This window comes from Vigna unguiculata, chromosome 2 (assembly GCF_004118075.2).
Source record: "Vigna unguiculata cultivar IT97K-499-35 chromosome 2, ASM411807v1, whole genome shotgun sequence".
Taxonomy (NCBI): domain Eukaryota; kingdom Viridiplantae; phylum Streptophyta; class Magnoliopsida; order Fabales; family Fabaceae; genus Vigna; species Vigna unguiculata.
In genome coordinates this window covers 18,547,732-18,564,685 of record NC_040280.1, presented here as the reverse complement: position 1 = coordinate 18,564,685, position 16,954 = coordinate 18,547,732, and the positions used below count along the sequence as shown (strand labels likewise).

General features: G+C 31.9%; 2 protein-coding genes across 2 annotated transcripts; one reads left to right on the top strand and one right to left on the bottom strand.

The window, feature by feature from the left end:
• Positions 1-3,828: 3,828 nt before the first annotated feature.
• Positions 3,829-8,625, top strand: LOC114167043 (primary amine oxidase-like). Its single transcript, XM_028051968.1, has 5 exons — positions 3,829-4,668; positions 5,945-6,326; positions 6,864-6,977; positions 7,616-8,154; positions 8,279-8,625. The coding sequence occupies exons 1-5, from the start codon at positions 3,869-3,871 to the stop codon at positions 8,478-8,480; spliced, it is 2,037 nt and encodes a 678-aa protein (XP_027907769.1). The 5' UTR covers positions 3,829-3,868; the 3' UTR covers positions 8,481-8,625.
• A 2,176-nt stretch (positions 8,626-10,801) lies between these two features.
• Positions 10,802-16,030, bottom strand: LOC114171820 (cytochrome b5). Its single transcript, XM_028056650.1, has 3 exons — positions 15,858-16,030; positions 11,332-11,398; positions 10,802-11,221 (listed from the first exon to the last, which is right to left on the bottom strand). The coding sequence occupies exons 1-3, from the start codon at positions 15,942-15,944 to the stop codon at positions 10,998-11,000; spliced, it is 378 nt and encodes a 125-aa protein (XP_027912451.1). The 5' UTR covers positions 15,945-16,030; the 3' UTR covers positions 10,802-10,997.
• Between the last annotated feature and the right edge of the window lie 924 nt (positions 16,031-16,954).

Here is a 16,954-nt window from a genome sequence, read left to right as displayed (position 1 = left end):
GAACTAACTAGTTCCATGCCCATCATGCGTCCCACCACCAAGCACATCCCAAACCCCTATTGGACTTAGTCCATCAAGCCCAAATACAAAGGTAAGTGAACTTAGTCCTTCAAGTCCACTAATCAAAGCAACAACAAATTTCACAGCAACCAAAACTGCCTGGCGCCGCTTAAACGCTGCTAGTCAGAAATTGGAAGCAAACTGCCCGGCGGCCAAACCCCCACCATCAGGCGCCACTAAACAAACAGGAGCCACACAACTTCGTCACCGCCTGGCGGACACAACCCTGCCGCCAGGCACCGCCCGCAGACAGTGGCTACTGCCACTAATTTAGAGCCTTATCGCCTGGCGGCTTGCCCCGCACGGCCAGGCGCCATACCAGTAGCGCAATGCTACTAGTTTTTGGCACTGTTCACAGATCTTAAGAGAACCCAAAATTGCAATGCATCTTTCACACATAAATCATAACATTAGAACATAGCACGACAACCACCACTACATATGTACAAGTATTTCACGCCCAACCAAGTAATTTCAATTCCTTAGCATACTTTACTCTATTCATCGATTTAGGACAATTCACAAAATATCAACGTTGTAACCCTTCCCATTTGCCCCAATACAATTTTACAGTTTACAATACCCTTCTCAAATTTCATTTACACCTAAGTCATACCGCAAAATGATCCTTAGTACACACACGTTAAAATGTTCACCCTCACCCAATTTTAAAGAGGAAAGCCATGACCACTAATCCAATTCTCACAGAAATAACCCGCGACTCCCCAAGAACACAACTCGCAGCAAACATCGCCAAGCACCCTCTGCTTTGATGCGTCGCCTGGCGGCAACCTGCCGCCAGGCGGTTCATGCCAATATTGGGTTCTGCCACATTTTCTCGCATCCAACAGGATTCACAGACACCCCCATTTCAATTCACGTTCAGACTGACATGCTTTCACGTACACACAGTATCCAGTTTTCATAATCTAATCATGTTAACTTCAATTTCCACATCAACATTGTTAATCACAAAGATCATCCACGTTTTTCAATTCCCATCCCACATGAACCCTAAATCCCCAATTCAAGTACAAGTTCATGCAATAGTCCACCAATTACAAATTTACAGACAATAATTCATCATACCGATTAATCTCGTATCATAAGAATCACTCCCAAGCATCCCCACATCACAAAAATACCAAAATCAGGAAGAACTGGGTAGGCCGGTTGGTGTCGCCTGGCGGACAACACTTAGCCGCCAGGCGGTGCATAGCAGAGAACCCAAAAAGTAGGTTCTGGCGGTTTCTGGACGTTTCCTCTAACCCTTCAAATTCAAGCCAAAACTAAAAATAGTAGCAAAATAGAGTTTATAATTTGGGTTCTTCAAGGTTTGAACCTATACCATGATTAGCATCAAGTCAATGCACAACCATTCAACCAATTTATCTTTCATACTAATTAATATGATTCAATTATTATAACATTCCACAACATAATTAATATATATTAAAAATAATACTAATTTAATAACACACAAATTGACATAAATAGGACTTGAACCCAAGTCCTCTTACACAATTAAGTACTCTTAACCACTTTAGTTAGTACTTTTCCACATCATAACATCCCGCATTTATTGCCTTAAAGGTTCCCATTACCCACATTTATTAAATAATTATTTAATTAACTATTATTAAATACTTAAATAGACTCTATTACGATCGTTTCTGAATTTGAATTCCTTATGTAAAACATTAAATAAATCAGAGAGTACCATAAGATATATATATATATATATATATATATATATATATATAAATAAGAAGAATGCATAATAAGACAAAGATGGGGACGCCACAACCTAACGGATTGATAAATCAAGTGAAGATTCGTCACAAATATGCTAATCTTTGATTAGAATCAGAGTTCTAATCCAAGAACCAAGAGAATCATCTCTCAAAGGATGTAAATGCATATAATGTGACTATCCAAGGTGTCTACAAATGTATTTGGTACCCATATATATATATATATATATATATATATATATATATATATATATATATATATATATATATATATATATATAGGCACAAATGTTTAAACAACATAAAAAACCCTAAAAGAAAGCCCAAAGATATTGGGCTCAAAATAACTTAAAAATTAAAAATAGAAACGAAATGTTCATCCAAGAAACTTACAAAATTAAATTAAATTACATATGCTTTAAATGCTTAAAATTATAATCTATAAGGGTGCTCCAATCCATGATCTTCATATCCTTTGAATTTCCAATTGCTTGTAGCATCATGACCCTTGAATAGATTTGTTCGTTCAATCTTTTGCTCTTTGACCTTATCATAGGTCATTTGAATTGCAAAAGTTCATCTTCAAGTTCTTCTTGTATGGAATCCATCAATAGTCCTCTATCAGACCAAAGACGAGTTAGTGAGTTAAATGTGTTATGTCATTTAAGTATATTTTTATTCTTTCAAATTATTTTATATATTTATTGTAGTACAATAGAAGTGAATTCACTCAACATGCTTGTTTATAATATAATAGTAAAATCAAAGTGTTAATCTATTTTACTTAACAGTAACCACAATTAAAAGTAATATTACAAAAATAGTAAGTAAAATTCAAATTGTTAACTTATATAGTTGGACAAATAAGTAAACTATGCATTTAAAGTATTTAAATACTAATTGAACAATATTTTAGTTTAAAAAAAAATAAAATATCAACTTATATAAAATTAAAATTAGTGAATAATTATAATAAAAAATTAAAAATACGAGAAAAAACTGTTGTCAATGGATTAAGGATTAACCTGTGTCAAATCTAACTCAATAAGTCAGATTCAACTTGATCCATATTTAAAATATTTTATTTTTTTCAAATTAATCTAAGATAAACTTAAGATAAACCAGATCGAGAGATGACTTTAAGATAAACTGGACTGAGAGATGACTTTAAACTCATGTTGACTCTTTATGTATCTATAAGATAATTAAAATATTTAATTAAAACATAAATTATTGTATGATTAAGATATTTAATTTAAACATGTAAATTAAATTATTTCATTAAAAAATTAATAAAAGTAGTTGAAAAATGATTGTATAAAATGATAGGGTGTGGACTCATAATAACCAATCAAACGTATATGTACTTCTCCTTGTCACAACAAAAACGTGGGAGAAAATATTTCAGAGAGATAAAAGATAAATATTATTGTTTTTATTTTAAAAATAACCCATTTTAGTATTAATATGTTATTTATATATATATATATATATATACACACGCATGCATTAAAATTTGAATAGTATTTTGATTTTTAATACATGATTTTTCTAGCTTCACCCTAGAATTCATTTTATTAATCTTATATTCAACAATTTATTTGTGGTATTGAGTTTATACTGGTGTGTGGTGTTGTGCTTATGATTTTATGCTGGATTCATACTGCCATTAAGAGTGGTAGATCAAGTTCATGTTCTAGTCTTCTTTTTTATTATAATTTTTCTTATAATTTGGTGGACAACAATTATAGAAGAGAAAGATGTATGGTTTATATTTGTTCTTGTTGTTTTTTTCCTTTTCTTCCTACTTTGTTTTTGTGTATTTGGGTTGGGACAACCCTATTATCCCTATTAATATATTTATTATTACTGATAAAAATAATTTAACAATTTAATTTATATTTTAGTCAAATAATTTAATTTAACATTATTGAAGAATGTTAAACCATTCTTTCACTTTGAAAATGTAAAACCTTCTTAACCTCACTTTCCTCTATATAAAGGGAGTGGTTCTCATTGTTATTGTAAGGAAGTGAATGCCATAAACTAGAACCATGAAACTCTTCCACCACCTCTTATCACTACCGACACTCTTCTTCTTCTTCTTCTTCTTCTTCTGCTTCCTTCAAGAAACAGTTTCCATTGGTCCCTTGCAACTGACACACCCATTTGACCCCTTAACAAAGCAAGAAATCACCCTCATCCAAACCATAGTCCTAAACAAATACCCGACCAAAACAAACCATGTCAAGTTCCACTACGTAGGACTGGACGACCCGGAAAAAGCCACTGTCCTCAAATGGGTCTCAACCGGCGCCGCAACCACACGCAACGCCTTCGTCATCGCCATCATAAACTCCCAAGTCCACGAGCTCACAATAAACCTACGATCCTCTCGGGTTCTCTCCGACAAGATCCACAGCGGAAACGGGTTCCCCACCTTAACGGTGGATGAGCAAAGCGACGCCTTGCAACTCCCCTTCAAGCACGGTCCCTTCGTGGAGTCCATTAAAAAGAGGGGCTTGAACTTGTCGGAAGTGGTGTGCTCCGGTTTCACCGTCGGATGGTACGGCGAAACCCAGAGCAACAAAAGGGTTCTGAGAATCGAGTGCTTCATGAAGGAAGAAACCGCCAATATCTACGTGAGACCCATCAACGGAATAACCATTCTGGCTGATCTTGAACAGATGAAGATCATTGATTATCATGATAACGCTGTTGAGCCTGTTCCCAAGGCGGAAAACACCGAATATCGAGCTTCGCATTTGAAACCACCGTTTGGTCCCAGGCTTCATTCTTTTGCCTCCTATCAACCCGACGGTTCTGGCTTCACCATCAAAGGACACAGTGTCAGGTATATATCAAAGTAAAACTCTTTTTATAAAAAATAATACAAGTCAATGATGTAAAAGGTATATACATAACTTAAACATCAGATTTTTTTATTATCTGTTAAAAATAAAGAAATGCACGAGTGAGATCTCATCAAGTTTTTATAATACTACACATACAGGATCTTAATCCATATATTAACTATCAGGAACTTCACTTGGTTCATGACGGGACAAAAAAAACCGTTTGATATATCAACAAAACAAAATCACAATAATTTTATTGACTAAATTGAAAGAGGATAAATCTACAGTGGAATACAGGAATGGCCATTGGATTTTTGAATTATTTTTCTTTCACCAAAATTAGGGTTTTAATAATTTATGTGCAAATTAAATTTAAATATAAATTTTTATTATATGAATTATTAAATTCATTAGGAAATGTATGTCTATATTTTACACAAATTTTGGGGACAGGAGCTATATATATATATTAGGATGTGCATGTGTCCTTTTTAATTTGTTAAAATTATTTTTACTTTAAAATATTATTGTAGTGAGACCTAATTAACCCACTAAGTTAAGGTGTTAAATCCATCATTACTTGGAAATTTATATTATCTACCTATTAAGAAAAGAAAAGATTTACATTGACAGTACATAGATAAGAAGTGGACCACCTAAATTTCCTTTGATTAAAGTGAACCTTTTACTTTACAATAGATAAAATGAGTGGTTTAAATGGTTGATGAAAAAAAAAGGTTTAATTACCTGTTTTTGTCTGAAAATTTTAAAGTTGATCCTTCGGTTAATTAGTCTCAATTTAGTTTCGATTCGTGAAAAGTGACGTGATCTATTTTTCATCTGTGAAAAGATGAAATCACGAACTAAATGAGTAATTAAAAACAGTAACATTAGATTTTTCATCACGTCTATAGTTGAATTTAAACCCATGAAAATGAAAACTGTATTCACTTTATTTTTAAAAAAAGGTGAGATTCATTTCCAAAACAAGTCCTATATAAAGTCAACATGTCTTTGTCTTCGTGGTGTTTCACTTATGCTCTAAATTGTTAAAAACGTAAATTAATTAATGTGTTTTGGTAAGATAAGTTTTCATGAATTTTCTGAGAGTGGAATGAAAGTAACCATTTACCAATATTAATTCATTTTCAAACACGTCATATGTATTATGTTCATTATCGAAATATTTACTTAAGATAAAAACGTAGAATTGGTAACAAGTTATCATGTTTCAGCTTCTAAAGTTAGAAAGTGGATGTTTTGTTGGTTCAGCTGGGCGAATTGGAAGTTTCACATAGGATACGATGTTCGAGCAGGAGTGATAATTTCAACAGCATCAATCTACGACCCTGAAGTGCATAAATCTCGTTCAGTGTTATACAGAGGATACATTTCTGAACTATTCGTGCCATACCAGGATCCGAGCGAGGAATGGTATTACAAGACATTCTTCGATGCCGGTGAATTCGGGTTTGGTCAATCTATGGTTTCTTTGGAACCTTTGCATGATTGTCCTCCACATGCACAATTCCTAGATGCCTATGTTGTTGGAAGGGATGGAAGCCCTCAACTGTTGCAGAATGCAATCTGTGTGTTCGAACAGTATGGTGGTATCAGTTGGCGTCACACAGAAACAGGAATTCCTCACGAGGATGTAAGAGTTTCACGTTATTTTAGTTTGAAAAATATATTTTAATTATTAGATTTTGAAATTTTTTTTTTATAATTTTAAATGTTATTTTTTAAATAATTTTTTTTAATATTTCAAAATCATTAAAAATATATATTATATTATAAAAAAAATTGTCAAAATTTAATAATTAAAATATTATTATCTTTTTAATTCTTTTGTTTGAATTTATTAATTTTTTTACTGCACATTAAAAACATATTATATTAATATTTTAAAAATATTTTTTATATATTTTACAATTTTAAAATTAATATTTATCGGTATATCTAGAAGACACGGGAAGAAACACAACAAAATAAATTCAGTATAGAATCAAATTTGTTTTTCTTCCGCAGAAGCTCCACTGTTATCTTTATTAACTTTCATTATAATATTTATTATATAATAAAATTATTAGTTTTTTATGTAGTACTAAAATTAAAAAATAAAAATATTAGAAATGTTAATTGCTATGTGTTGGTTCTTATTATTTAAGTGTCTCCTTGGTTTTGTTTTCAGATACGAGAGGTTAGATCTGACGTCACTCTGATAGTTAGATCAGTGGTTACAGTGGGAAACTACGACAACGTCTTGGATTGGGAGTTCAAAACAAGTGGTTCAATTAAGCCTGCTGTAAGTTCTGTTTCCTTATTATGTGTGCCACTTTCGTCCGTGTACTAAATATTTTATATAATTTAATTTAAAGTTAAATATGTCTATAATATTTTTAAGTTTGATAAAAAATTGAAATTTAATTTTACATTAAATTTTAATATATTTTGATTTTAAATTTAAATTGAAAAAATGACTCAAACATTAATCCAAAAAATAGTTTGACAGACAAATAAAAAGGCTATAATATAATCAAGTCTGAAGGACTATTTTTAATTTGATTTCAAAATTTAAGAACTTAAAATATGTTTATGTACCGCAAAAATTACAATGACTACTTTATTATTTATATGTATTATATATTGATGATTTATTAGATGTGAAATGAGGTGGTGATAATAATAGAATATATAGTACTATCCCGTGATATGAAATGCATGACTATTTATATATAGTATTGTAGCAGGATAAAAAACATGTTTGGTTTGGGCTCTTTGCTATGAGTAGAAAGTATCTCATGTGCTATGTTGTTGAGACAGACAGTGAAAAGTAACAACACTAGAGATTTTGATCATGACATAACCCAAAAGAATCTAACTATTGATCTTTAACTTTTGTAACAAGAAATCAGTCTGAATATTTTAAAAATCTTTGAACAGATATCACTGTCGGGCATGTTGGAAATTAAGGCAGTGGACATTACTCACAATGATGAGATAAAGAGTGACCAACATGGCACATTGGTGTCAGAACACAGCATCGGAGTATACCACGATCATTACTACATATACCATCTTGATTTCGACATTGACGGTGTGGGAAACTCCTTTGTGAAGACCGATCTGAAGACTGTGGAAGTGAGTGAGCAGAGTTCGAAGAGAAAGAGCTATTGGACGACTAGTAGTGAGGTTGTGAAGAGTGAATCTGATGCAAAGATAAAACTAGGGTTTAGTCCGTCGGAGCTAGCAGTGGTGAACCCTAACAAGAAGACTTCCACCGGAAACGAGGTGGGGTACCGTTTGATTCCAAATGCAGCAGCTCATCCACTTCTGACCGAAGACGACTTTCCTCAAACACGTGGTGCCTTCACCAATTACAATGTTTGGGTTACACCTTACAATAGGACTGAGAAATGGGCCGGTGGATTATATGTTGATCAGAGCCGTGGAGATGATACGCTGGCTGTTTGGACTAAGCAGTAACCATCTTTTACCTTTCCGACCACATTTTTAGCATCGAAAATGATATTTTTACACCATAAATTTCATTGGTGTGATATTGTTGCATTATTAACGTGGGTTTTGAAATTGAAAATTTTGCAGGAACAGAGGTATTGAGAACAAGGACATTGTACTGTGGTACGTGGTTGGAATCCACCATGTTCCGTGTCAGGAGGATTTTCCTATAATGCCCTTGTTGAGCACTGGATTTGAATTGAGACCAACAAATTTCTTTGAGAGAAATCCCATTCTTAAGACTCTTTCTCCTGGGATTGTTAAGTGGCCAGGCTGTAAGACACCATAGATTTGCTTTTTCTCTGCTTTCTCACTTTAAGTACATTGTTCAACGTTGAATTCAGAGAGAGGTTGTGTTTTATGTATGGTGAGAAAAAAAAATGATGAGAAAGTGATAACTTTGAATAAACGTTTTCTCAACTTAGATCACTGTATTTTCCTATCGCTTTGTTTTCTTACTTATAGATTGATTGTTAACTAATATTTGAGATAGTGGTAAAAATTTAATTCAAATAATTGATTTCAAAACACACATGCTCAATTAATCAACTATACTATGAAACAATTGATGCATTTTATAATAATGTTCGATTGTGATCCTCTTAAATAAAAATAATGTATAGCTTGATTGTTAACTATAATTCTTTTACCTATTGGTAAAAGTTTGATCCTCATAATTGATTTCGAAACACACATGCACAATTAATCAATTGTATGTCATAATGATCTCACTTTTTTTCAATACGCATTAATTTCACCATTAATTGATAGAATAATTAAGTTCTTCATGTTGTGTTTTCATAATAAGGAAAAACAAAATAATTGATTACCTTTAAAGATAATTGATTAGTTTTTCTCATATTTGTTTTCTATAAATTGTTTTCGATGGTCTCCTTATTAATAGCAAGTTCTTTTGATATTACTCATTATATTCTTTCAAGAAACACTCTAAGTTGAAACACTACACTTACATATCTTTTGGTAACATCATAAATTAAGGCATATTTGTAAAGTTGCTCCCTTTATTCTTTGATTTCAATATTTTATATTCAACAATATGGTGATATTATAACATTTAAGGTATTGAACTTCTTCTTAAGACCTAATTGTTTGGTCTTAGATGGCTTCTAATAGCTTAATGTGTCTCATAGGAGCATTTATTAGGTCAGACTTTTAAGATAATTTGGCAAATTTGAATACACAAGGTTCATGATGAACTTATGTACATATTCAAGTTTTTCACAAATGCTCATGAGAGAAAAGTCCAATATGATTTTGATTACGTATTAAAAGCAATTAACTATCGACATTTGTACTTTATTGTAAAAATGTTATCTCTTCTATTTTTTATTTCAATTTTAGGTATGACTGACCTAAAAAATCTCATCATATTAACAATTTTATCATTACTTCACTTAATATGACGGGTGAATTATAGCCGCTATAATAAATCATCATAAAATTTAATTTTTTCACTAATTGAGTGTAATTGATTATTTGTGTGCATGTTTATCCTCTACTTTAATTGATTATACGATTCAAATAACTAATTCTTTTGGTTTGATGTTGTTTGTTTAAAAAATTATGAAACGGCTATACTCACTACATTAAATGTGATTTACAATTTTTATCTCGATGGCAACGCACAAAATGATTAAATGCTTGGCTATCAGTGATGTTTAACATGAAATCAAACCTGCAAATCTTTCTAGCTTGAATTAATCTTCTTATGTGAGCATTTTTCTTCTCCTTACATTCACTGCTACCCTCTCAAAATTTTTGTCAAATAGCCTCACCATCTCAAGTCTTTCTGCCATAGCTGAAGGCTGGTTTAACGATGAAAAACACATTCAAAAGATTTTGGAGTGATGAAAAACTCATTCAGAAGTTTCTTCTTCTGGAATTTTTCAAAAGTGAAGGCTCACAAAGGTCTTTCAGCATCATGGAGTTAATCCCGAATAGGGGAATTTTGTTGCAATCCCCTCAAATAAAATTGGAGAAACAACACTCCATAAATTGGGAATGATCAAAAGGAACAATCAGTGGATGTTCAAAAATGAAGAACAACCTTCAACTAGATTTATCATGATCTTGCTACTATCAAGAAGAAGCTTAAAGGACTAAATTTTGAGAGTAGTAGTAAGTTAAGTGAAGAGTTTTAATTGCTCACTGCTTGCCTGTTTATTATTGCTTTTTATTGTTTTCTCTTAAATTATAAATGTTAAAAATTATGAATGAAATCTTAGATTGTGTTTTTATCTATTAAAGTTCACAAATAGATTATGGCATCAATTTAATGGACTTAAAAAAGAAATATCAGATTTAAAACGAATGAAACTTAACCCTTTTTCAAGTTTTTAAGAGAAATAATATATATTATGAAAGACTCTAATCAATTATTTCAGAAAGCTTATTATTTGGAAATCCATTTTTTTCTCAAGATAACTAATTAATTGTTGTGATAATCAATTATTCCAAGAACTAACATGTAATATTGTATATAATAATCAATTAGATGATATATATATATATATATATATATATATATATATATATATATCACTTTCATCTAATTTTCTAAGAAAATAAGATTTCGCAAATTAATCAATAAATCTGAAAGTGCGCATGTTTTTTGATCATCTATTTTTTGACCAATGCTTTAATGTAATGGAATATCTCAATTGTTATCATGTTGGAATAAGCTAGTCTTTTCTAATGACATCTATCTTTCAAATGAATACAAAACAAAACTTGTTGCAATGATTTGCAACATTAATATAAATTGAATTGCAGACTTTGTGTAATGTTACTTCTTACGTAAGTATAAGAAACTAACTACCACTGAGATACCAACAACGGTCACAGGAACAGCCCAATATTGCTTTGTCAGCTGCATGAACTTTTCAGAATAGCAATGCTTGGTGGAAACTGGTGGTGATGGGTCGAGCTCACCAATGCAATACTGCTCCATAAGTTCTCTTGCACTTTTGCTGTGGCCAGCATCTTCAAATTCTTCTGTTGCATCTTTCCCTTCATTAAAGAAAAGTACAAAAGGTGAATTTAGATTTGAATACTAACATTGGATGAATTTTTTCATGCTTAGTCTTGCATGCAGTTCATAGGGTAATGGAGGAAGGTACCTGTTGCAGCAAGGATTACATCGTCTCCACCAGGATGATCATCCAAATATTGTGTCACGTCGTATACCTGCATTGGCAAATGACAAAACAGGTCAACAAATAGAACAACAATTGAGAAATTGGAAAAGACATTAGTGGAGAGCATTTGGAAGCTTCAAGCAGCTGAGCAATCATGAGGTTGGATTTTGGATTCAAAAACCTTAATAGAAAAGTATGGATTGAGAATAACAGAAGCTAGTTTCAAAAGGAGCTTGAATAAGTTGGGTCAACAGCTTGTGGCTGGAAAAGAATGTAGCAAACCAATAGGGACAGATTTGGGACAGATTTAAACTAAAGGAAAAATATATTAAGAACCACACTCACTCAAGACAGAGGTTAGTTTTCACAATATCCAGATAATTACAAAATAAGCTCCACTGGAAGACCAGATGGCAACAAAGCATACAACATTGTGATTATACAACCACAGGACAGAGTTCATTAAAGAGCAGAAAAGACTAAAAAGGGAATCTGATATCACACCAATCATTAAATAGGTATGCAGTAGGAGAAACAGAAGTGTAGTAGGGGATCACACGCAACTACTACCCAAACTATCTATAGGTCTATGGTTATCAAAGAATATTGAAGAACAGGACTCAGGGCTATAGAATTGCCTGTAGGGTGATGCATATATGTGAGGGTAGGGAGAATGTAGAAATGTTCCCAAATGAAGAAGGTAACATATGAAGAGAAATTCAAGCAGTTCGTGTTGTAGAGCTAAGGAGGGCTATGTCCTAAGCTGGTTTCAATGGTGGAGGGGTTCACTGAGAACATAAGTAGGGTGTGTTTTCCCACCACAGGAATTAGAAGATTATAAGATTTGATAATTAAAAATTCACATGTACATTAAATGGCATTGAAACAATTGGACTCAATAAGAGTATATGGGACAATATGAGATGGACCGGAAATTCCTGAAGTGCTCAGATCAAATGTATTTGAAAAGGATTATTTTTTACTGTCTGAAGGAAGAAATCAAGGCAATGTTGAAGCTCCATCCTGATGAGTCACTCAGTCAATAACTTGATAACTGTTGCTATGTTAATAGTTATTTTTTAAATGTCAGTCTACCACAAAGTTAGTTCGAGAAGCACAATTCAGGTTACTGATACCATTACATATTTTTGATGGGGTAAAAGATGATCATAAGGTAGTCAAACTCTATGGATCTTGCTCAAATATTGAAGGAGATCTTGGAAGTTTATGAAGGCTAATGTTTGTGGAAGCTAGTTGGTGATGGGTTTTGATGTCCTGATTGTGTTGTGGATGCCTAGGGGAAGGTGTCTTTGGTTTTGGTTTGATTTATAGATGAATTTAGGTGAATGAAATATGGATTAATTGCAAGCTATGTTCAAGGGTCGGTGATTTTTGGCTTGGTTCTTGAAAGCTTTAATTGCATTGGTGATGTTTTTTACTGGCCATGAGGTTTGCAAGGTGCAAGATGGAGTTTAAAAGTGATCGGTTCTTGGTTGCTATAGGTTAAGAGTGGTTTGATCAAGCAAGCTTCAAAGAAGAGAAGAAGAAATAATAGAAACCAAAAATGGAAAAGGAAGGGAAAAAAGATACATGTATGTTCAATTGGAACTCCGATCTTGGAGTTCGAAAAGGAACATGGAATAGTTGCACACTCTTCCTACTAGGATATGACTCACCAAGATTAGGCAAAGAGAAAGGAGTGTAGCCACTTAGGATATGATACACCTAAGATAGAGCTTTTAGGTAGAAGAAGATTCACACACTTCTCAAACCAACATCAATGTCATTTATTTTCCAAGTTGTGTTTACAAGAAGCTCACTTGGTCCCTATTTATAGATTTTTGGCCGAGAGCTTTGTCGAATTGTAAAGCATATGGCACACGTATCAATCCTATTCTAACTTAGTTTTGGTTAATCTAAAACCAAACAGGGTGCCTAGAGTATAATAGATAAAGAATTAATCCCAAATTATACTATAAAATGAACACAAGGTAGGATTAACTCATTCTAAACTACCTTTATTATTTCTAATAGTCCTTATTAATTTGCTGGCTTGATGAAGCCTTTCCTCCAACTCGTTCTTAGCCTTGCTTCTAGTCAACAGCCCCCAAGAAGCCTCCTTGATAGCCTAGACTCTCTTCTCCCTACTTTGGCCATGCTTATGGTAGTTACTCCTCCTTATGTGTGTTCTTCATGATCCATGATAACATCAATCAAGTTCTTCCTCAGATAAAAAAGCATCTTTAAGATTAGCATCAAGAGCTAAATTATCAATCTCAAAAGTATTTGAAGTTGGAGTACTTGAACTTTCAAGCAGTTCACAATGTTGCCATCCCCACGATGTTGCTCAAGATCAACATTATTCCATTTAGTCATCTATTCAGCATCAAATGGAAGAACAATTGTTCTTATTTCCCAACTTCTTAAGTGCATAACCGTTTAACTCTAATGTATATGCACAAATGTATTCAATAGTATTTTTATGTTTGGTAAACTCTTATGAGTTTGAGCCTAGTCCACAAAAGCTCCATGAGGTTAAACTCTTGAGATAGACAGCCTTATTTGCACTAAATATTATAGGTCCAGTAATACAACCATTTCAAACAGAGAACAACAAAATTCCAAACATAATAACACTTGTAAAACTATAAGAATCCAAATATACCATTATTATAACATTTCTGTATGATGGAGAAGATAATAACAAGTGAAAGCAATGCAATGCAGACAAAAAAAACCAACATCAGCTTTTCAGAATTCCTGATCTTTATATATGTGGAAAAACCACAATCAAGCTCAATTTTAACTATTTAATCAACTGATTTCATTCCCCACAATTAAGAATCAACTTTTACATTTTATTCAACCGACTCCCCACATGCCCCAGAAAAAAACATTTTGATCGATCTAAGTACACAATTAGAAAAATGTGCAGAACAGAATATCAGCAAAATGCTTCCACACACTACTTATTACCTGTATATAACGCACATGATGGAGCACCAATATCTAAATGTAGAAGACTTTATTATCCTAGCAGCACGTAAGCCAGGCCAAATGCTTTGTAAAGGAAAACGAAAAGGAAATGCCATAACAATCATCTCATAACAAATTTATGCATTGTTGATGATTGAAACAAGACTTCAGAAAAACATCATGATGAAAATGTCTCGCCTCAAAGAAGAGAATACGAGCAAACATAAAAGTTCCATGAGCTTCATATGTTTATGTAATTTCAGAAAACTACTTGTTGGCAACTGCGTCTATTTGAAATTAATTTTTGCATATATTTAATTTATCTGCATTGGAAGACCTATTTATAACAAATAACATGTGTTATTCGTGTCATGATTCTACATTTAGCTACCAGTTATATGTTTGCCACACTATGTAAAGCTCATCACGAAGCTCGTGAAAATCTGTGTGTGAAAAGTAGGTGCATTATTTTCTGAGTTCGAAATACCCTCTTTGAGAAGAGACCATTTTATCATAATGTTTTAATACATAGAAAAAAATAACTCCCAAGAGATGCAGTTACCAGCAAGAAGTCTCTGAAACTACATAAACATATCTAAGTCAAGAATGACGTAACACATCAAGGAAGAATAGGATGACCACATTAGTGTCTGGTAAACCCATGGTCTGGTAGTTATACCAACCAGGCTCTCTATCAGCAGATTCAGGAATAGAACTTCAATTTATTTATTTCCAGTTGAATCATGGAAGATAAAAATTGAAAGTAAACAATCCCTTTTACAAGAACAATAAAGATTAAAAGCATGAGAAATATTCTTGACTAATATATGTAAAAACAATCAGTTAAAAAGCTTGTGTGAGTGTCAGTGTCACTAATTAATATAAAAGTTCATTACATATTAACCACAGCTTTTAATTCTTTCTTTCTTCAAAGAAAAAGGTAACTGATTTACTCATTTGTCACAGTGATGGACACTCCTACGCTGTTTTAGCTTATAAAATGTTTGGTAAATAGCATACTAATGTAGTAGAACTAACAAAATATCAGAAAGATTTCAAAAGTGTGGGAGAAAAACGAAAACATAGTTGATCCTATGTCTAGACTGACGTGGGATCCCAAAAAATGTCACAAAAATTTCAAAAGTGTGGGAGAAAAACAAAAACATAAGATATGAAGTATTCCCCAACCAAAGGTATGTAAAGTTCCACTGAGAACAAGATGATAGAGAAGTATCTAAGATAGTTAGTCAGTAGATCATGCATTTATTAGTTGAGTTATATAGAGAAACAACCAAAATGTTCAAAACCTTAAATTACATATTCCCAAAAATATCATAGGACATAAATCAAATCCTAGGGGGCAAGCAATACTAAAGAAAACAAGCAATACTAAAGAAAAGAAAACAGAAATTATGAGAGGGATGAGCACAACTACAGAGATTTTATAGAAAATAAAAGGCATGAAAGCAAGAAGAGAAAACCCATATAGGGAATTGGAGAGAAAAAGGAGTTAATAGTGGAAAAGGTTAAACCTTTCCATCGACGAGGATCCAGCAATCGTCTTTGGTTTTGTGGTGGGATAAATCTTGAATGGCGTAGAAATTGGTGAGGGTTGGCATGTTAAATTTTGTTGCGAGGGAATCCAGGATTTTAGGAAGTGGGGGAGGGCGAGAGAGAGAGAGACGGAGTGTATAAAGGGAAGCTAGAGTACTCAACACGACAAAAGGTAGAATTTCTAATTTTAATAAATATCTTTTCAAAATTAAATAATTATTAATAAAAATTATTTTTAATTTTATTTTTTAATAATTACTTTTTTTAAAATTTATATAATTATTTATAATAAAAAACTATTTATATAATAAAATATTTATGCAAATTATTTATTTTCATAATAACCTTTAATAAAAATAATTTTATAGTTTAATACATTTATGTTACAATAAAAAGAAAAAAAACATATATATGTGTAAACATGTATATTCACTAATTATAATTATTTTAATTTTGATTATTACCAATATAAAACAATATATATATATATATATATATATATATATATATATACCGAATATTTTTTTTGTTATATTATATATATTTTTTAATTTTACTCTTTAGTAATTACGCTAAAATTATTTCATAGTTTAATAATTTTTTAGTATAATAAAAATAACACATAAACACGTAATTATGGATTAAAGATATATTTTTATATATAATTATAGATATATAATTATAAAAAATTGAAAAATAATTGATATTAATAAAATTAAAATGTGAAATATTTCACACAAAAAAATGTCTAAAAGTTACTAAAAACAATTTCTCAATATAGTTTATACCAATATAAGAAAAACAAAGTCCACTAAATTTACCATTCCACCCTTTCTTATCATTTTGACACTTAGTTCACTTTTTAGGTTTTTTTTTTTGTCTTTTCTTTTATTAGTATCTTCACTTTACCGTTATACCCCAAAATCTGATTTGGACTTCCTTACGCTAATAAATGAGTTTGGTTTTATGGTATTTTTGTATTTTTCGTTCTTCTCTACTGATCAGTTTGGTTTCAAAATTGATTGATGGATAAATTTTAAAAAGTATAGCAGAAAAAAAAAAGTATATCGGAGTC

Excerpts from the sequence above, each read along its gene's own strand:
- LOC114167043 (XM_028051968.1), top strand. The coding sequence starts at position 3,869 with ATGAAACTCTTCCACCACCTCTTATCACTACCGACACTCTTCTTCTTC. Across the intron at positions 4,669-5,944 it reads ATCAAAGGACACAGTGTCAG|CTGGGCGAATTGGAAGTTTC; the intron begins GTATATATCAAA and ends TTGTTGGTTCAG. Across the intron at positions 6,327-6,863 it reads CAGGAATTCCTCACGAGGAT|ATACGAGAGGTTAGATCTGA; the intron begins GTAAGAGTTTCA and ends TTTTGTTTTCAG.
- LOC114171820 (XM_028056650.1), bottom strand. The coding sequence starts at position 15,944 with ATGCCAACCCTCACCAATTTCTACGCCATTCAAGATTTATCCCACCAC. Across the intron at positions 11,399-15,857 it reads GGATCCTCGTCGATGGAAAG|GTATACGACGTGACACAATA; the intron begins GTTTAACCTTTT and ends TTGCCAATGCAG. Across the intron at positions 11,222-11,331 it reads TGTAATCCTTGCTGCAACAG|GGAAAGATGCAACAGAAGAA; the intron begins GTACCTTCCTCC and ends TCTTTAATGAAG.